General features: G+C 34.7%; 1 protein-coding gene across 5 annotated transcripts in view; it reads left to right on the forward strand.

The window, feature by feature from the left end:
• LOC145683678 (TNF receptor-associated factor 4-like) overlaps positions 1-19,142 on the forward strand; it is a 68,770-nt gene extending 49,628 nt beyond the window's left edge. For 3 of the 5 annotated variants that reach the window (XM_081755030.1, XM_081755028.1, XM_081755031.1), the window contains exon 2: positions 13,052-19,142. In XM_081755030.1, the coding sequence (XP_081611156.1) occupies positions 13,519-15,012 (1,494 nt within the window). In that variant the 5' untranslated portion in view covers positions 13,052-13,518 and the 3' untranslated portion in view covers positions 15,013-19,142. Of the gene's footprint in view, positions 1-1,279; positions 1,374-13,051 lie in introns of all 5 variants that reach the window. The other 2 variants (XM_081755027.1, XM_081755029.1) reach the window with 2 other exon arrangements.
• The last annotated feature ends 449 nt before the right edge of the window (positions 19,143-19,591 follow it).

Here is a 19,591-nt window from a genome sequence, read left to right on the forward strand (position 1 = left end):
CGATTACCTCAAAACCGCGGTAGTCAGAATTACCCTGGGATATGAGACTGATATGTTTTAAAAAAATGACAATCTTAGCGAAATGCAGACGTCTTTTATTGTCAGAGAAAAGCGGAATTAAATTTGTCATTTTTATTTGTATTTTTTTTGTAGTTCTGTGTCTGTATCAAAATTACTGACAGAAATAAGGACAATGAATAATGATTATTTTGTAGAACATTCCACTTTATTGTCACAAAAATTTCATCTTCCGATGTGCTTAGTTGTAAAAAAAATTATAGAGTATATTGCTATAGTATGTAAAGTATGTGTGTGGTCGCTGATTTCTAATGTCAATCAGAAACAGAATTAAAAGGTAAATTACAGTAATAGTTTCCTCTTAAGACGGAAGTATAACTACTCTTATTTTAAAAACTATTTTTGCTTATAATGCTTGTTTGGGTTCACTTCCTTCCCCCTCAACTTCTGATACGGAATGCAAGCACGTATGTAGATTTAGATTATTGATTCGTGTATTTCAAGCCTCACTTCTCGGATCTAAGCCTGTGCAATATGTCGATATTTCGGTATCGTCGATATCGATATTAACACATACCAATATTTGATATTGCAACATCGATATACCCATATTCTAAATTTTCGATACAGATCTGGGGGGAGGAATAGGTGGTGTCTAAGACTTGCGATGAATGACGAAGCAAAACTCAATTTTTAAATGATGCCTTCCAATAACCATTTCTTTATTACCGCAAATAGCAATGCAAATAAATCAACTCGCGAATTTACAATACTATATATTGTAATTTTTTAGGCACTAAACTTTTCTCTTCCCGAAAAAGAAAGAAAGAAAATAGCAGCTGTCAAAAACAAGTGTTTCGTACTTTGACCTAGAATTTATCATAAGGAAGTTTTTGTTCCTCTTTCTCGGAGATTTCCATCCCATTTGGACTTTGAGACCGCTCGTTGATAAAAACTGCACACTTGACCGCTATATGGAGACATGCTCTTAGGCAGAATCAGAAATTTTGAGAGGAAATGTGTTATCAATAATAATAATAATAATAATAATAATAATAATAATAATAATAATAATAATAATAATAATAATAATAATAATTATTATTATTATTATTATTATTATTATTATTATTATTATTATTATTATTATTATTATTATTATTACAGTTAGGTTTACTTACGGAGTCGTGTATGCATTGGGAACAATTTTTGCTTTCTACCTAGTTTAGTGGATAAAATTTGACATTGTTTGTTTTTCCAGGGTCATAGCACCTATCGTTCCTAGAACATGAGCCATAGAAAGAAAGTGAAAGCCAAAAGTAAGGCAGTGCAAGAGTTAAAATCTGGATTTTAAGGTGACAGTTTTATAAGTTTAGGCCTAAAGTATTCAAATTGAGGGTCCCATAAACTCTTCTGTTAGACTATAATTTTATTTCTATAATATTTTTCATCTTTTGACAAGTATGGTAATTAGCAATGGCTTCAGGCACGACAATTATGGTACAAATTAGCACGGCCCCAGCCCACTCGAAACAAAGGATTTAATCACGTATTTTTCAAGTTGAGAAATAAAGAGGGTGGAGATTAGTTTATTATTATTCAGCAAAAATTTAAGGTTATTCAAAGAGTGTGCTGGTGTTGTTACATCAAATTATGAACATTATTTTTTCTAAACACACTAACAAAATTCATAAACATGTTCATCACACATCCCGATTTCAAGTATGGTGTATGACGTCGAGCATATGACCTACTCTACTGCGCTGGCATGCAGTTACTCGGTTCGTGAAATTCGCTTTGAGTGCTTAACAACTTTCCACTTTGATTTCGCCGGCGACTCGTAGAAAATCCTCCCGTAATTCACGGATGGAATGTAGTTTATTGACATACACCAATGATTGTATAGTACCCCCAAAAAGTTACAAAGAGTTAGAGCTTTTATAGTGGTACACAATTATTGAAATAAAATACACCTTTTAATATTATGCACACATACTTTATATGATGTTTTGAGAACTATTATGTCGTTTATTTATAAAACGTTGTTATGACAACTTACAGACAGAAAAAAAACTCATCAAATTAACATATTAGAATCAATTTTGATTCTATTTCTTTTTCGTATTTTCTTCTTTTTCTAACTATGCCCAGAAGTATAATAAAAGATATTTAGAATTATGCAGAAAACACAAAGATATCGTTACAATTAATTGCTGACTAATATTTTAATCGGAAGGGGCGTAGAGCACCATTTCTAAGGACAGCATGGCATATAACAGACTAAGCTAGTGGAATACCACCTTTTTCATTGAACATGAAAACCATACCGGATGTAATCTTCACTACACAATCTTCTCCTTGAACTGAAAATTCTGCCATTTTACTTCACATACGCACTTATAGAAACGAGACATTACGAAATCAATACAACATTCACAACTCCAGATCAGAATACCGGGATGAAAAATTAATGAAACAAACAATAGCTTGTTAATGATTTCAATACTGCAGATGTGGAGAGACCAATGTTCTTAGGTTCCCGTAAGAAATCTCCCTTTTCGTATATCAAATTTTCCCTAGTTTGTTTAATGTCCCATGACAGAAGTTATGTAATAAGATTAATTTAGCTTAGACCTATTAAAGGAAATGCCAACCACATTTGTTTTATTCATTTGTTTTTGTTTCTGTATTTTTCTATTTCCTTCCTTTTTTTAAAAAAAAGAAAAACAAATACTACACAAAAATATTGTACATTCAGCTAACAATGGGTTCATATTATGATACTTTGAATAGACACACTCTCACAAACATATGCACTAACTATTGTATTAGTTTATTTCTGAAGACTAAAGAAAAATTTAAGCATTTATATTGGTCTATTAGTCAGCGTGAGAATTTCCCTGGATTTTTCATGTTTTATCGAAAAATTCCCTCTTTCCCTTTTTTTTCTAAATTTACCTATAAAATGTCCCTAGATTAGTGAAATTTCCCTCAAATTACGAACACTTGAGACAGACTGCATTATGTTGATTATAAAGAATGCAGAAAAGTGATACTAATTGAAACAAAAAAATCTCGTTTCCAACTAACCACCTTCAAACTAACACGTGTAAGAAATGCAAGCTTTTCGTATATTGATTCTTGAAAGGGTTTTCGATGTATTTGAAAGTACTAATAAAGTTAGGAACTACATTATTTTAAGCAACTCATAACCCATTTACAAGGAGCTCATATAATGAATATTCTTACAAAGGGATGTTAAATTAAAACACCGTATAAACGCAAAATAACAAGTGAGTAACAACCGTGGTTTCATAAAGACCAAATTTGATAATAATAACTAACTAACTAACTAAGTGTATGGCCTATGGAACCCGGAGGTTCAGTGCCGCGTTCACAAAAGCTCTCCACTGACTTCTATTCTTAGCTAATTGGATCCAGTTTCTACTTTGTATTCCTATCTCTGCGAGATCCATCTTAATATTATCCTCCCATCTGCGCCTAGGTCTTCCTAATGGTCGTTTTCCTATGGGTCTACCAGTCAAGACTTTGAAAGCGTTTCTACTTTCTTCCATTCTAGCTACATGACCTGCCCACCTAAGCATCCTAGACTTGACGACCCTAACAATGTTGGGTAAACCGTATAAACTATGTAGTTCCTCGTTATGAAGCTTCCGCCATTCCCCATTCTCGTTCCTCTTGGGTCCGAATATTCTTCTCAGGATCCTGTTCTCAAATACTTTCAGTCTATGTTCTTCCCTCAGAGTAAGCGACCATGTTTCGCAACCATACAGAACAACAGGCATGATTATAGTTTTGTATATTTTAAGCTTCAAATCCCTCGACAGAATTCGCGACGACAAGAGATTTTGAACCGAACAGTAACACGAATTCCCTGCTTTTAGTCGACATTTAATAATAATAATATTTGGTCTAGGAATTAATTCGTGCGGTTGGTACGCACACATTAAAGCTGTAGTACAAACACAAAATACATAAATACCTTAAGAAAAATATTGTCCATCGCTAGCCACCACTTTCGCCCATCTGTCAGGCAATGTACGGATTCCGTGGCGAAAGAAGTCCTCATCCTTGGAAGCGATCCAGTCAGAGACCCATGTTTCGATATCTTCTGAAGAAGTAAACCGCTGTCCAATCAAATCGTTGTTCATGCAATCGAACAAGTAGTAGTCCGAAGGAGCAACGTCTGGTGAATACGGCGGGTGGGGTAAAACTTCCCATCCGACATTTTCTAAATAGGTTTTGACCGGTTTTGCGACATGTGGGCGAGCGTTATCATGTTGAACAATAAGTTTATCATGTCTGTTCTCCCATTCTGGTCGTGTTCTGGCCAGAGCTTGCTTCAAACGCATTAATTGTCGTCGATAACGTTCTCCATTCATAGTTTCACCCGGTTGCAGCAGTTCATAGTACACCACACCTTTCATATCCCACCATATGCACAGCATAACCTTTGCACAGTGAATATCTCGTTTTGGTTGTGATGGACCTGGTTCACCTGGTTTCACCCAGGCCTTTTTTCGTTTAGGGTTCTCGTAATGGATCCACTTCTCATCACCCGTAATAATTCGATGCAGAAACCCCTTTCTGCTCTGTCGTTGAAGCAGCAATTCGCAAATGGTTTTTCGTCTTTCAACGTCTCTGTCTTTCAATTCATGTGGAACCCAATGTGACATCTTTTGAATCATTCCCATGGCTTTCAAGCGTTTGGAGACTGTTGTTTGATCAACGCCTAATGCTGCTGCAAGTTGTTCCTGCGTTTGACACGAATCCTGCTCGAGCAATGCTGTCAATTCTTCGTCTTGAAATTTTTTTGGCTGTCCAGCTCACTCTTGGTCTGCCAAGCCGAAATCACCACTTCTAAACCGTGCAAACCACTTCTGACACGTTCGCTCAGCTAGAGCATGGTCACCATACACTTCCACCAAAATACGATGACTTTCAGTCGCACTTTTCTGCATGTTAAAGTAATGTAGCAGGACACCCCGCAAAAAAACTTTATCAGGCACAAATTGCGCCATGTTCACCTTACTACAAACTGGTGTTGTTGACGCTTTAATCCACTGCCCTATACTACGAACGATACGCGATGACAGGGGTTTGCAACACATGTGTGGATACACGGAACTGTGGGACGCTCCGTTCGTTGCGCCATCTCTTGTCCACCCGCACGAATTAATTCCTAGACCAAATAATAATAATAATAATAATAATAATAATAATAATAATAATAATAATAATAATAATAATAATAATAATACTGCATTACAATTGCAATGGTATGCAGAAGTCTTGTTGGAAACAACTCTTTAATGGGTAAACATTGATAGCATTACTATTAAAATATTTAGATTGTTTTTATGCTTCAACCATGTCTTCCTGATCATAATTTCGTAATTTTTAAAGTATTTTTGTACTTTGATTACAAAATACAAGGTGTTTATTTCAAACCAACATTGCCATAAAATGTCTGATGTGTAGCTACTCAGCAGCTTTGCCCTATTATGGTAAAATATCACAAGAATACTCTTAGTAATTATCAACAACAGTTTCGTTGAAATATTTTCCTACAGAGCAAGAAACCACAAACAAACAAACAAAAAAAAAGAAAAAAGAAAAGAAAAAGAAAAAGAAAAAAAGAAAGAAAAAACTTTCGCGGAACGTAAGAGATAAAGCTTCCACAATACTAACTTTGATTGTCCCTTGTTGATGAAGCTTAGAAGTATTTAAGCGACCCGCAAATCTTGTATATGAATATTGTGTGAAAGCAATAATGCCAAATAAATTATCACTGAAGTTACAATTCGTGCGTATAACGCAATAGAATGCGATGTTGCTTGAGAGCAACACTGGATAATAAAGGGTTAACTCCATATACATAATAGGCACTGGCGGATCCAAAGGGGAGGGCGGAGGGGGCAACTGCCCCCCCAAAAAGGTATGTTTTTTACTTCCAGTGTTTATCGTTGGAAAATACAAATATGGTCTTTTCCCGACCGATTCAATCTGAGTGCAAGCCTAGCAGAGTCTAATCAAAATGTGTGGTACTTAGTAATAGACTTAATACAGACATATTTGAAGTATGAATACTTCTGTCCCTAGTTCCTTGAGGCGGTCCATAAGCCCCAAAAAAGTGAGAATATGATTCATTCGTTGGACGGACAGCTGTAGGAAGGAGGGTAAGACACCTCACTCTTTGAACTAAAAAGATATATTTTAAAATTGTGTCCTAGAAAAAGTATTAAATAATACTTTTGATAAAGTGCATAGTTTCAAATATCTAGGATCAATATTAACAGAGGAAAATCATATTCACGAAGAAATTAAATGTCGACTAAAAGCAGGGAATTCGTGTTACTATTCGGATCAAAATCTCTTGTCGTCGCGAATTCTGTCGAGGAATTTGAAGCTTAAAATATACAAAACGATAATTATGCCTGTTGTTCTGTATGGCTGCGAAACATGGTCACTTACTCTACTGAAAGTATTTGAGAACAAGATCCTGAGACGAATATTCGGACCCAAGAGGAACGGGAATGGGGAATGGCGGAAACTTCATAATGAGGAACTACATAAGTTATATGGTTTACCCAACATTGTTAGGGTCGTCAAGTCTAGAAGGCTTAGGTGGGCGGGTCATGTAGCTAGAATGGAAGAAAGTAGAAACGCTTTCAAAATCTTGACTGGAAGAGCAATCGGAAAACGACCATTAGGAAGACCTAGGCGCAGATGGGAGGACAATATTAAGATGGATATCGCAGAGATTGGAATACAAAGTAGAAACTGGATCCAATTGGCTAAGGATAGAAGTCAGTGGAGAGCTTTTGTGAACGCGGCATTGAACCTCCGGGTTCCATAGGCCATAGAGTTAGTTAGTTAGTTAGTCCTAGAAAAAGAATATGGAAATGGAATTCGTATCCCGAAACTTCAAGTACCTGTACCTTGAATAAAGAGAAATATAGAATCTTTAGCGCTCCTTACCTGAAAGCTCTCTAAATCTCAGACTTTTCGGTTGGTTGATTGATTTATATGTATTTACGTCGTTTGTGAAAAGCGATGCTTTACAGAACGAGAACTAGAGTTTAAAGTTGGATCTGATCCACTATAGTGCGTTCTGTGCTCATTCAGCGGGAATCCAATCACAGAACCTCATGCATCAATGATACGTTCGCTAGCTACTAGATGAACGAAGAGAGCCGTGATTTTTGGGGTTCAAACACGGAAACATTAGGAAGGGACCAGGAATTTATTATGACTTTTAATGGCATTTCATCTTTTCTTGGGAAATAACACAAGCTGTTATATAAAAGACGAAATCCTGAGTGAGTAACTGATCGCACAGGCCAAACCGCTCAAGCTAGAAACTTGGAATTCGGACTGTACATAAGATTTCTGGCGTAGGGTATCACTAAGGAAGGATTTCTGGGAAATTCAAAGAGAAGGGGTGGCCATCTCTCCGAATCCCTTAAGGATGAAGACTTGAAATTTGGTATTTGGATTTCTGATTTTAAATAATTTGACACGCATTTCAAAGTTTTTTGATACTTTAGTGGGAAAAAAGGGTGAGGAAGAAAAGGGGGCGGGAATTGCAATTATAAAAATAAGATATCAATATCTAAGAATCTTCGAAGGTTAGAAACATGAAATTTGGTGTATGGACTTCTCACTCAAAATAATATTCAATATTTATTTCAGCGTTTTTCATATTTTATCTAGAAGGAAACAAAAGAGACCTTTATTATTATTATTATTATTATTATTATTATTATTATTATTATTATTATTATTATTATTATTATTATTATTATTATTATTATTATTATTATTATAAGATGCTCATATCTCGGGATCCTTTACGGTTAGAGACATGAAAGTTGGTAGTTTAATTTTTCATTTAAAATAATTAAAATATATTTGAGCGTTGTTTGCCACTTAACGTAGAAGGGAAGGAAAAGATGTGGGGGTGGTTCACTAAAATGCCTTATTAGGTGTTTGAATTTCGTGACAGAGTTTTAGCTTAATGCAATGCTATATGAAAGAGATACGTAGAAGGAAGAACGCGAAAATTGTGCCACGGTAAAACGTAGGAGCCTTTGCTATACTGTGTGAGGCAGTTTGCAGAGCAAATTGGGGGTCTGGGGTCGAAGCCTACCTAGGTGAAGGCTAGTATAATAAATTTATTGTGTAAGCATAGCTATAATTATATTATGTTTCTAACAACTGCATTTAAGAAATTACCTAATAGAGCCAATTTCCAACCCCGTATTCCTAGTCTGGTCTAATGCTTTTTTTCTTTCATACTCAATTATATCACTGCAAAAGAGGTGTATTCGTACAAAATACCCTATACAAAGCATCAGCCGAAAGAACATTTCAACACTAAAAAGGTTAAAGACATGGCTACGGTCCCGGATGGGTGCACATCGACGTAGTGGCCTGCACTACTCTGTACACACCAAGACAAACGTAGATTACCATTGTGTCATCGACAGATTTGCCAGGAACAAGATAGGGCGTAGATTTGAGTTTGTGCTGTAACTTTCACAGAGATGAACTGCAAGGTGACTAAGGCCATTGTTTGGTTTTCGCCCATAGTGGTGGTGTTTGCTCGTAATTATTTTTAACTCGTGGGACTCCACAAAAGTCATAAGCCTGAGTATAAGTTGAACTCCTTGAATGTATCTGAATCGCAGACACAAGCAAGAAAGATGAACGAACTCGAAAAAGTTTCTGAAATTGCTTTTTAAAATATTTAACTGAAACAAAAAGGCACAACCACAATCGTAAAAGATGTGTACTGGTATATAGGCTATATTATATTTTTAATAAACAGTTATATATTATACATTTGATATTTTTTAGCGTCCCACGTGTGTGCCAGAACGGCTAAAGGACGTGGACCTACTGATTATAGTGGAATCCGAAACACTTTTTCGTTCAACTGTACTCCCACCGGGAATCGAATCTGGGATCACGCGCACCAAAAGCAACCGTGTTAGCTATTAGACCAAACGGGGTCCATATTATATCTGAGATGAAAGAAAAACAAGTTATATACTTATTCTCTATTGGTAATTTCGTTTAAAGGTGATAATGTTTTCAAAATTAAATTTTAATTTGCAATTTTTTTTTTTTTTTTTAAATATGATATTGTCAAATAATATCGCCAGTCGGTGTGTTTTAGGAAATATAGTTTGTGTGCTGTAATGAACGGAAACATCACTTTGGTTTTACATTTCCGATCTTCTTTCGTTCATTTTGTTGCAGACTTTGCTAATCTTTCAGTTTTTTTACTAGTTGTACATATAACACCTCATATTGTAATTCTATATAATTTTAATTCGTACACTTTTCGTGCTAGATCCGACAAAATTTCTGTTGAGTTTGTGTAAGAGAAAGTTTGGTATTGATATTTTTGCTATTACTTTATTTGCAGTATTTTATGAATAAATTGTGCATTTACCTTCGTAGTGGTTTATATGGTTAAGGAGTACTCCAATATATTATAATATGTAGGATTTATCTTCACAATTGATTTCTTTGTATGTTAATGCTGTAGGTTAACTTCAAATCGTCGCTCTGGGTTCCTGTTAGTAGTACAGTACAATGCTTAAATGCAGCTATGATTAGTATTATGTATTAGAAAGTGTATCCATTTCATTCTCCTGTACTGGATCTGTGCCCTTGAATGCGCAGGCCATAGTTCTTTTAAGGCAAAAACCATAACATCTTTATTTTGGAGGAAAGCCACGAAATTCAAGTTCGGGCAACCACTACTACGAGGAATAATCACGGAGCCACTAAACATCGTTGGAGTTCAGTTTTAATATTATATTTTTTCTTTTCAATTTTCAATTTGCTGAATTATATCTGATATAAACAGAAATGAAAGCAATATGTAAAGATTGCTCCCCTATAATTTGACCCATTTGAACACTGTGTGCCATATACTATTAAACATCACTTTATAATTAATAATTGTATTTTATTTAAGCTACCAAGAAACGCAAACAGAAATATCATAATGTATTTTGTTATTTGTTGACATTTTGTATTATTCTTTATGCATGTAGACTTGTGTTATTTATTTTTGGGTACACCGAATCTGTCGTCTTGTTTCTCAACTGCTGTTCCGCAACTGCTGTTATGCAGTTGTTATTCAAAATATAAATGATTAGAGCAAATTGTACACTTTTCCCTGAAATGAATGCCATAGTCAATACAGTATTTTCTTTTGTGCAAGTAGGTCTACTGTGCAAGACAGCATCTGATACATTGCGATGACTAGTGAATCATGACACCGCCATGTCTCCGAAATGAATAGTGCGTATCTAATTTAAATCTTCAGAATACTTTCATTAAAAAAAAAAAAAAAAATACAAATTCGGGTCTCAAAATGGAATCTGGGAATCAGGTTTAGCTACCCTCCCTCCAGTCCCGCATTCATATGCATCCGATTTTTCCAAAGTAAAATTCTGGTCACCTTGAGGGTACGCTCATCTTCCAGGAAGCGAACCGCCCCCCAAATGATCCTTCTGGATCGGCTAGTGATAATAGGTTATTATTATTATTATTATTATTATTATTATTATTATTATTATTATTATTATTATTATTATTATTATTATTATTGGAGATTTAATAACTTAAAGCTGTATTTGAAGTCACAGGAAGGGTCATTCAAAAACCATATGTGGCCAATCAGGTAAAAGGACGAGAAATGGGGCGCATGAAGCATGGAAAATTTATGAAGATAAACGAGGTGAACGCTTACGCCTGGTAAACAAGGTTGGGAGCCACAAATGTAGTGAAATCTACTGGTTACTGTTTGTCCCACCTTTGTATATTTTCTTTCCGTTAAACATACATAAAACTATAGAATGGGTTTACTCAACCTGCGGGTCGCGAAGATAAGCAGAAGAGATAAATATAGTTAGAATCAACTACCGGTAATATTTTTAAGTATTATTTTAGGTTTTGTTCTGATAGGCAAATTTTTATTTTTACACATACTATTAAGAACAACAAAAAATAGGCCAACTAAACATTTTCAACAGGTGCAGTGTTCTTTAAAAATCAATTTAACCCTTAGTTGGTAATATCCGTCTCCCAGGCGGATACACGATATTTTTTTGTTCAGAGTTGGTACGCATATTCACGGTTTGATCTGATAGTTCACCTATGCTTTAGTTGTGGGTTGACTATGATGTTTTGTGCCGGTGGTCGCGTGTCTAGCTCATCGTTGCAAACTTCGAAGTATATAAAGTTATTCTACGCCGTCTCGCAAACGGATATTACTGTGAAGGTAATATATTTTGTCCGTCTAAGTGACGGATATTACTTTATACTGACAACTATTACTATTTGTGTGTTTTTTTCGTTTCGAAAATCAATATTTTAAGATGTCAATTAGAAAAGGTATACCACAAAGGAGTAGGGCTATACTACAAATGGCTATAGAACAATTACAGATGGCTGTAATCAGAAACTGATTATGATTACATATCCCATGATTCGTATGTTCCTGAACAAGATCATTTATCCACAACAGGTCATGTCACCAATTCAGAAATAGATTTTAATTACGTCACACTAAGATTTTTAAGTCAGTGTCACTTTTTTCAACTGACTGCACTGGGCTTCATGCTTTTCGTGCAACTATCTCTGAAAAGATGTAAAGTTTTGCTGGCGGCTCTTAGGTTTGATGATACAGCTTCTCGTGAACGAAGAAAAAGAAAGAATTCTCCAACAGCAGTGTGTGTGTTTTAATAAGATCATTTCTAATTGTCAGAAGGTATATTCTATTGAGATACAAATATGTGTTGATAAAATTCTACAAGATACATGCTTAGAAATAGATTCTCAGCGGTGACGCATGTTGTATTGAACTCATGGGTACATACACAAGTGAATTAAGACGTGCTTCACTATTCAGTTAATGAATTTTGTTACGTAAATGAATTCTCTGGGTGTAACTAAACCTTATTGGAAACGGACTTACATCACTTTGGCTTCAAACGTCTCAATTGTGAGTGTCCGTCTCTGAGGCGGATATTACTGTTATAGCTTATTTTTTGGATGTTACCAACTAAGGGTTAAATGAAAGAGGTACGATATGCAACTAATGAGAACTGCTAGCATATTGAAATACCAGAAAAATTCAAAGGCAACAAAACCCTCATATTGAAATACAATTAAAATTAAAAACACGAATCCTCAATAATTGTGTTGTGTATGTTGATATATCAACAATGGACAAAATATTCTGTCGGCAATAAAAGCGATTGTATTGTTTAGGATCCTTTGTTGTTCTTTGCAGAATATACACGTATGTATGTGAGTAAATAGTGTTTCTTCCCAGCAACTTGGCAACAATGAAGGTAGATTTTTGGTGTGGGATTTTATTTGTTTCGTAAATTTTAAATGTAAACAAGTTGCTTTTAGAAGTTTTGCGGGGTACTGAACACATACACAATGTGCCAAATTCACAACAATATGAGATAACTCAATGTGGTGGTCTCTCGAAAATTAAAATACTCAATAACATCTTTCAAATAACTGTCCAAGTTTTCTTAAACCAAAATTAGAAATCACTTTATGTTTTCATCATATGACCCAAAATTAAGATAGTTATGAAGTTTCAACATTTTCAAACGGCCTCCATTTTGAAACAGTATGACGGATGGACTAGATATTCGTAATATGAATGAAGTTATCAAATTTAGTTGTAATCCATTCGCTTTTACAGAAGTCATTGTATCCACTATACAAAAGAAATAAATTCAACTGTTATAGAAATAGATGAATATCGCGAGATCTCCGCAATAGGTATATTAAAAATCCCACACAAGCTTATTACAAACCCGAAATTATAAGGGGTTCGCTGCCAAGAGGATGTGATAAAATAAGGGTCATGATAAGAATTAGGTTGAGAAAAACTACTGTAGAATAAGGAATTTTTATGTTTACTTTTCTTCTTTCGTAAGTGCTAATTTATTTCTCCTTCTTTCAGGTTCAGGCAGTGATAGAAAATTAGACGAAAAGAAGAGAATGGAAAACACGTTAACAGAATAAACAATACGTTGACTGAAAAGAAAATGCCATAGACTAGTGAAGCTTGGAAAACTGTTAAGAACTACCTATTTAACTTCTGATCTAGCGGAGTACCGTGATATTGTGTTGGGCACCTTATTTGTTTTTCTAACAAAAGTAATATTTCATAAAAGCCATAAAGGAAGGGACTTTGATCTTCTGGTAGTGGAAGAAAGGGTTCTTCATCAATTGGACGCAAAATCTTTAGGTCTTTATCTAGCTAACATTAAAAATCTTGTTTATTAAAATCGGAGAACAATGAATTGGTAAGCGTTTATGAAATAGTGTGTATATACTTTGTTTCGTATAAACTCGAAATATATATAACCAGCTGCTTCTAATTCATATCTACATATCTTCTTTCTAAATTACGATTTCTTATTGACAATGCCGACATACAAATTTTGTCATAATTGTCAAAAGTACATTGAACAGGACTTTGAACTTCACCAAATGACCTGTTTGTGTCATATTGCTCAGTCTGGGGATAGTGTAACAAGGAATGAACCATCAACCTCGGAGAAGTGTGACAAAAAATTGTGTTCCCAAGAACTGGTTTTGAACAAAGAAGAGGGTAATAATCTAGAAAAGTGTGAAACAGTCCTTGATCAGTGCACAAGATATCCTGTGAATCTTCAACGTTACAAGATGGTCGAACATGAAAAGGAAAACTCCAAACCTGAGTCAAAATGTAATTATTGCGGAAAGAAAATGTCTTGTGAGGAATTACTTTCACATGCCAAAAGTTGCGACTTTTCTTTAGTTCCTTGCAAGCAATGTGATGTAATGGTTCAGAAGTTTTATTTGACCAACCACCTGGATAACGTTTGCGAGAAAAGATTGGTTAAGTGCGAATACTGTAACTCTAAGTTTATAGCAGATACTCTTCTACGCCATCTTGAGAGTTGTGATTTCGTTCCGATTTATTGTGATAACAAGTGCGGAAAGGAAATACCACGGAAAACTCTTCAACATCACGTGTTACAAGAATGTCCTAAAAGGTTGGTGGATTGTAAATATTGTCGTCAACAGGTACAAGCTAACGAATTAAACCAACATACAGCGAACTGCCTTTATGACAAGTGTTCTGGTGCAAGTATTTTGAAAGAAATTGAAGACAAGAATCCATTGAAGAATAGTGAAGGTAGTGTTATTTACAAGTCTGAAGAGTTTCCTATGGCATTGCGCGAGTATATTCACAATGAAATCGCAGAACAAACTAAAAGAGTCGTGAAAGATCTATCAACGAAATTCGAGAGTCAAGCTTTGAAAATAGAAAGTTTAAAGACTGAACTTGAAGCAAAAGAAACGGCAATACAAGGTTTAGAAAGAAAAATTGTTGATAGAGAAACTGTAATAAACAACTTAGAAGCAAAAGTGAACTTACTGGAAGAAGAGACGAAGAAAGGAACACGTTTTGCAAATGGAAAGTTTTTGTGGGTAATTCCAGATATTTCTTACAAATTAATGGTACACGGTTTTAATGATTCAATTGAGAGTGATAATTTTTACGACTCTCCATATGGATATAACTTAAAAATAAGATTATTTTTGAATGGTTGTAGCTGTACTGACGGTAGAAATTATGAAAATACAGTTTGCGTTTTTCTTGTACTTTGCCCAGGAGAATATGATTTTATGTTGAATGGGCCTTTCGGGAAACGTGTTAAGTTTAGACTGATAAGCTTTAGGCATAGGAGTAATGATATCGTACGGTATTTTCATGGTGGCTTTGGAAAAGCATTGAACGGTGAAGACGACGTAAGTCGTGGCATTACCAATTTCATCTCCAGTAGAAAACTGAAGCGTGGGAATCATATTTCTGATAATGATGAATTAATTCTGGAAGTAACAGTAGATAATGGACCGGATGAACAATAAAATCATTTTTATTATTGGAGCTAAGGCATTATACTCAGATAAATATAGAACACCTCAGCAAGTGAAAATTTCTAAAGAATCAGAAAGCTATCTAAAGTCGTTTTTAAGACTCTGAAACTATTTTTCTGGAATTTACATGTAAATTTAAACATTCATTTCTTTTTTGATTTTGACTAGGAAAAAATCCTTGCTTTCCAAATTTTGTTTTTTTCTTTTTATGTTTTAACTTCGTAGAATTTGTGCTGTTATGGGAATTTTTTACAACGGATGATTCAGGTGTTACATATTTCCGTTAGTATTTCAAACATAATTTGTTTCGCTGTCTTCCAAGTAAATGTGCTACTTTTGCCGGGATACATCCACGGGGTATCCACCAAGTCAGCACTCCACAAAAAACTTTGTAACATATTTTTTAGGAGTTTCCTTTAGCAAGAAAGAAATTTTCTCTGCCTACCTTTCCAGGAAACATAAAATATCAAGAACTACTTGATGCTTCACCATCAATTTTGTCGAGAGTGTACAGGGGGAAACGTTAGGTATCAGGTTCCTTGACGGGATAACCTACAAAAAAGAGGATCCAATAATTCCGAACGATGCTAACCCTTACTAGCAACATCCTTATCATTATTCATATATCTCTTGAGAATTATCCAATGAGCAGTAAAGGCAGTTGCATGTTTTGATCAACTATGCAGAGGGAAAATTTTCTTCGTCCAACATAAACAGGTCATTGAAAGCTTGGTCGTTAATAACGTTCAAAATGTCATTCCTCCAATTACTGTGTATTTGCTTATACATGACACTCAATTCTTGGATACAAGACTTCCGTATGTCGTGGAAGGTATGGTCAATACGCAATATTCTTCGTACGGAGTGGGTAGAAATTTTAAAGGAATTATCCTATTTGAATAGAGGTCGCTTTGAACTTCCCAGAACAGACCGATGTAGTATAAGGTTTTTCTGAATGTCCTTTTTTCATGGCGCTAGCTGTTTTATGAAAGTTCTGGAAAACGGGAGAAGTGCTTGTGGCTTGGAACATTGGGATTCTGATAAATGTTAAATGGCCGGTGAAATCACTGAGTAACAATCTCCGACTCATTGCTTTTTACCCCCCCTCCCAAAAAAAAATCAACATTATGAATACTTCATGTTCTTCTGAACATGGCAATTTAAATTATTTAAATGACCCCAATGTCAGGTTAATATTGACAATCACATCTGTGCAGAATTAATTAATTTAAGAAAAGAAAGAAAAAAGTTTTCAATTACCCAGTTGTGCATCTCCAAAAAGTAAGTACATTGTGGTTAATAACTAATACTTGTAAGCAAAACGCTTTGCGTTATAGTTCAATTGGGAAATAAAACTTCATGCAAGAAACAATCACATTGGTTACAATTTCAATTTTCTTTTATCATCTTTACAATCGAAATTTCCTGCCATAAGTAATGTATTCCATGAAATCAAAAACAACAGTTCGATTCTTTCGATGGTTTACCTTTGATAATTTCTTAGAGTAAACTGCTAATCTTTTTAAAGACCTGTTAATACTTACTTTATGTTTGAGTTTTGATATACATGATAAACAAACATCTACCAATGTTTCATTTCGAGGAACAAAAACAGATAAGAAAGCATGGCAATCATAAAAAATATATATATTCCATAACGACTTTTTTGAAGACTTCAACAGATTTGTTCGTTTCACGGACTCTACCTGTTAGAACAAGATACTTTTGTTATCTGTCCGTCCATTCGCTAATCCGTTTGTTCCGATGTATGTACGGGAACCGGTCAAAACCCCCACAGCCAAAACACCCACACTCAAGAAATGGCATAACGCCCACACAAACGGTCATAACCCCCACACAAATGGACAAATCTCCCAAACACACGAACGGTCATAACCCCCACAGCCAAAACCCCCACACTCAAGAAATGTCAAAACGCCCACACGATTGGTCATAACCCCCACACAAATGGACAAATCTCCCAAATACACGAACGGTCATAACCCCCACAGCCAAAACCCCCACACTAGTAATCGGTCATAACCTCCAACGGTCATAACTCCCACACAAATGGACAAAACAGCCACACATAGCAACGGTCATAATCCCCACACAAATGGACAAAACTCCCACACAATCGGTCAAATCTCCCACACTCTGAAACGATCCTGGTTGTATGTCTTGCCCTTGTACTTTTTAATAACATTTTTTATTCCACTTAAACCGATGTTGCAACTATTCTTCTTGCACTGTTTTGTAATGACAGAAACACCAAAGTGGGGGATTTGTCCGATTGTGTGGGGGTTTTGTCCATTTGTGTGGGGGTTTTGTCCATTTATGTGGAGATTGTGACCGTTGCTATGTGTGGGAGTTTTGTCCATTTGTGTGGGAGTTTTGACATTTCTTGAGTGCGGGGGTTTTGGCTGTGGGGGTTTTGACCGTTCGTGCGTTTGGGGGATTTGTCCATTTGTGTGGGGGTTATGACCGATCGTGTGGGCGTTTTGACATTTCTTGAGTGTGGGGGTTTTGGCTGTGGGGGTTTTGACCGTTCGTGCGTTTGGGGGATTTGTCCATTTGTGTGGGAGTTATGACCGATCGTGTGGGCGTTTTGACATTTTTTGAGTGTGGGGGTTTTGGCTGTGGGGGTTTTAAGCGTGGGGACCTTTGAGCTTATCTGCATCAAATTTTAAATTTAAGATTTTTATGAACTTTTCCATGTGAAATTTCGATTTTTTCCAAATCCTAAATATAATGTTCCAAAATTTTTACAAATAGCATTATTGTGTACGTGGTACTAACATTCTTTTTTATTTCAAGAATGAACTTTATATATTATCACCCCTATAATGTGAAATACATTATAGTTTATTTGGAAAAAAGGAAATAAAAAACAAATTCAAAAGAGGTTACTTATTTCTGGGGAAAGTTATTTTGGGACGATTTCTTTAATAACGGCACGTGATTTTGTTTATATTCCTTTAACTACCCTACATGTGACATAACACGTTCCTCATGAAAATGCTAATAAATGATACTTTACGTCTGTGGATTTTTGTCTCGGATTCTTTTTCAAATGCAATTTAAAGGATTTTGCTCATATTTTATAAATAAATGTAATTTCCCGGGAAAGTTTCGCAACAGATAATGTATATTTTATACATTTTCATCGACAAAAGTTTTAAAAAACAGTTGCTGCTTCATACTACATAAATATAATTTGGTGACATTTATCTTTCATTATGAGAAAATATCAAACACACTTCTTTCTCTTTGGAATGTACTTCAAATTAACTTACAAGGGTTGTTTAGTATTTGGTCTTAGCTATCCCATGAATGATAATGACTGGATTGTATCAGCAAATATATTTAGGTATATCTTATATTATTTAATATTAGATTATTATTATTATTGAGAAGGTACTTTATGAATACTATGTGGCAATTCAATGGTACGATGTGATTTAAGTCCTAACATTTGTGCCACTGAGTTTTATACTTCTTCGGCAAGTAAATGGGTATTTGGAAATTATTGTATTCTGTTTGTATGGTTAATATGTAATATAGTTTGCGTCAGTGTTTAGTTTTAATATATTTTCGTCGTTCTATAGCTAATTTATAGCGCTACTAAAATGAGCTATTATATTGTAATTAACGTTTACAAGTTTTGCCTTTGTTTAAAATATTGCACTAAAATGTTATGGAGAAAGTTACTACGAAATCACAAATTTAGAATCTTTTCTTCAAAGTCACATTCAACTCATCCATGGTAACGACTTGTGCGTGAGTGGAGAAATCTTATTGCTTTGTAATCATACATTCCCCTTTTTTCTGTAAAAAAAAATTGCGACTATAGTAAGTTAAATATACATGATAAGATTTTAATGGTTCCGCTGAATTAACATGTACTTTGTTATGTTATTTCTAACGCTTGCTGAAAACATTTTGTACCTTAGATGAATAATAAATTGTAATGTTAATAGCATTAACTTGCCTTAGGATGATTTCTTTTATGGCTTTCATTAAATAATTAAAATAAAATGAGAAATGAAAATTATTAAAACATATATTATTTCTAAAAGAAACACAAAGTGTTACAGCTCTATAGTAGTATGCGCAATTTGCCAATGAACGCTGTTTCAATTTGTGAAAATGTCATACATTAAACGGAATGTTTTGTTTAAAATGTAAAATCTGGTTGTAGTTTATTACCTCTCCTGTTCTAAGAAAAGTTTTGTGTTATTTAAGTTTTGCATTTGATTTAAGAAACAACCTCTAGTTACGCTTAGGTATTTCTGCAAGTATAGATTTATTTGTAATCTTTAGGACGTAGTGACTACGTTCATTGTTTTGCAATCCTCTAACTTTAAGTCCTATAATGTTCTTTAAAAGATATTTATTATATTTTTTTCGTGTATCAGTTTTACTATCCTTTGTATGTTGCCTAATATTTTCTTTGCTTACTAATATTTCCTTTGTATTGATTTTCTTTGCTTACCAAATTTGAATTTGCCACTAATGGCAAGGATTACAGTTTCTTTCGTGAAATGGAAGCTTTTGTTTTACATCCTAC

This window comes from Thermobia domestica, chromosome 4 (assembly GCF_964235325.1).
Source record: "Thermobia domestica chromosome 4, izTheDome1.hap1.1, whole genome shotgun sequence".
NCBI classification, from domain to species: Eukaryota; Metazoa; Arthropoda; class Insecta; order Zygentoma; family Lepismatidae; genus Thermobia; species Thermobia domestica.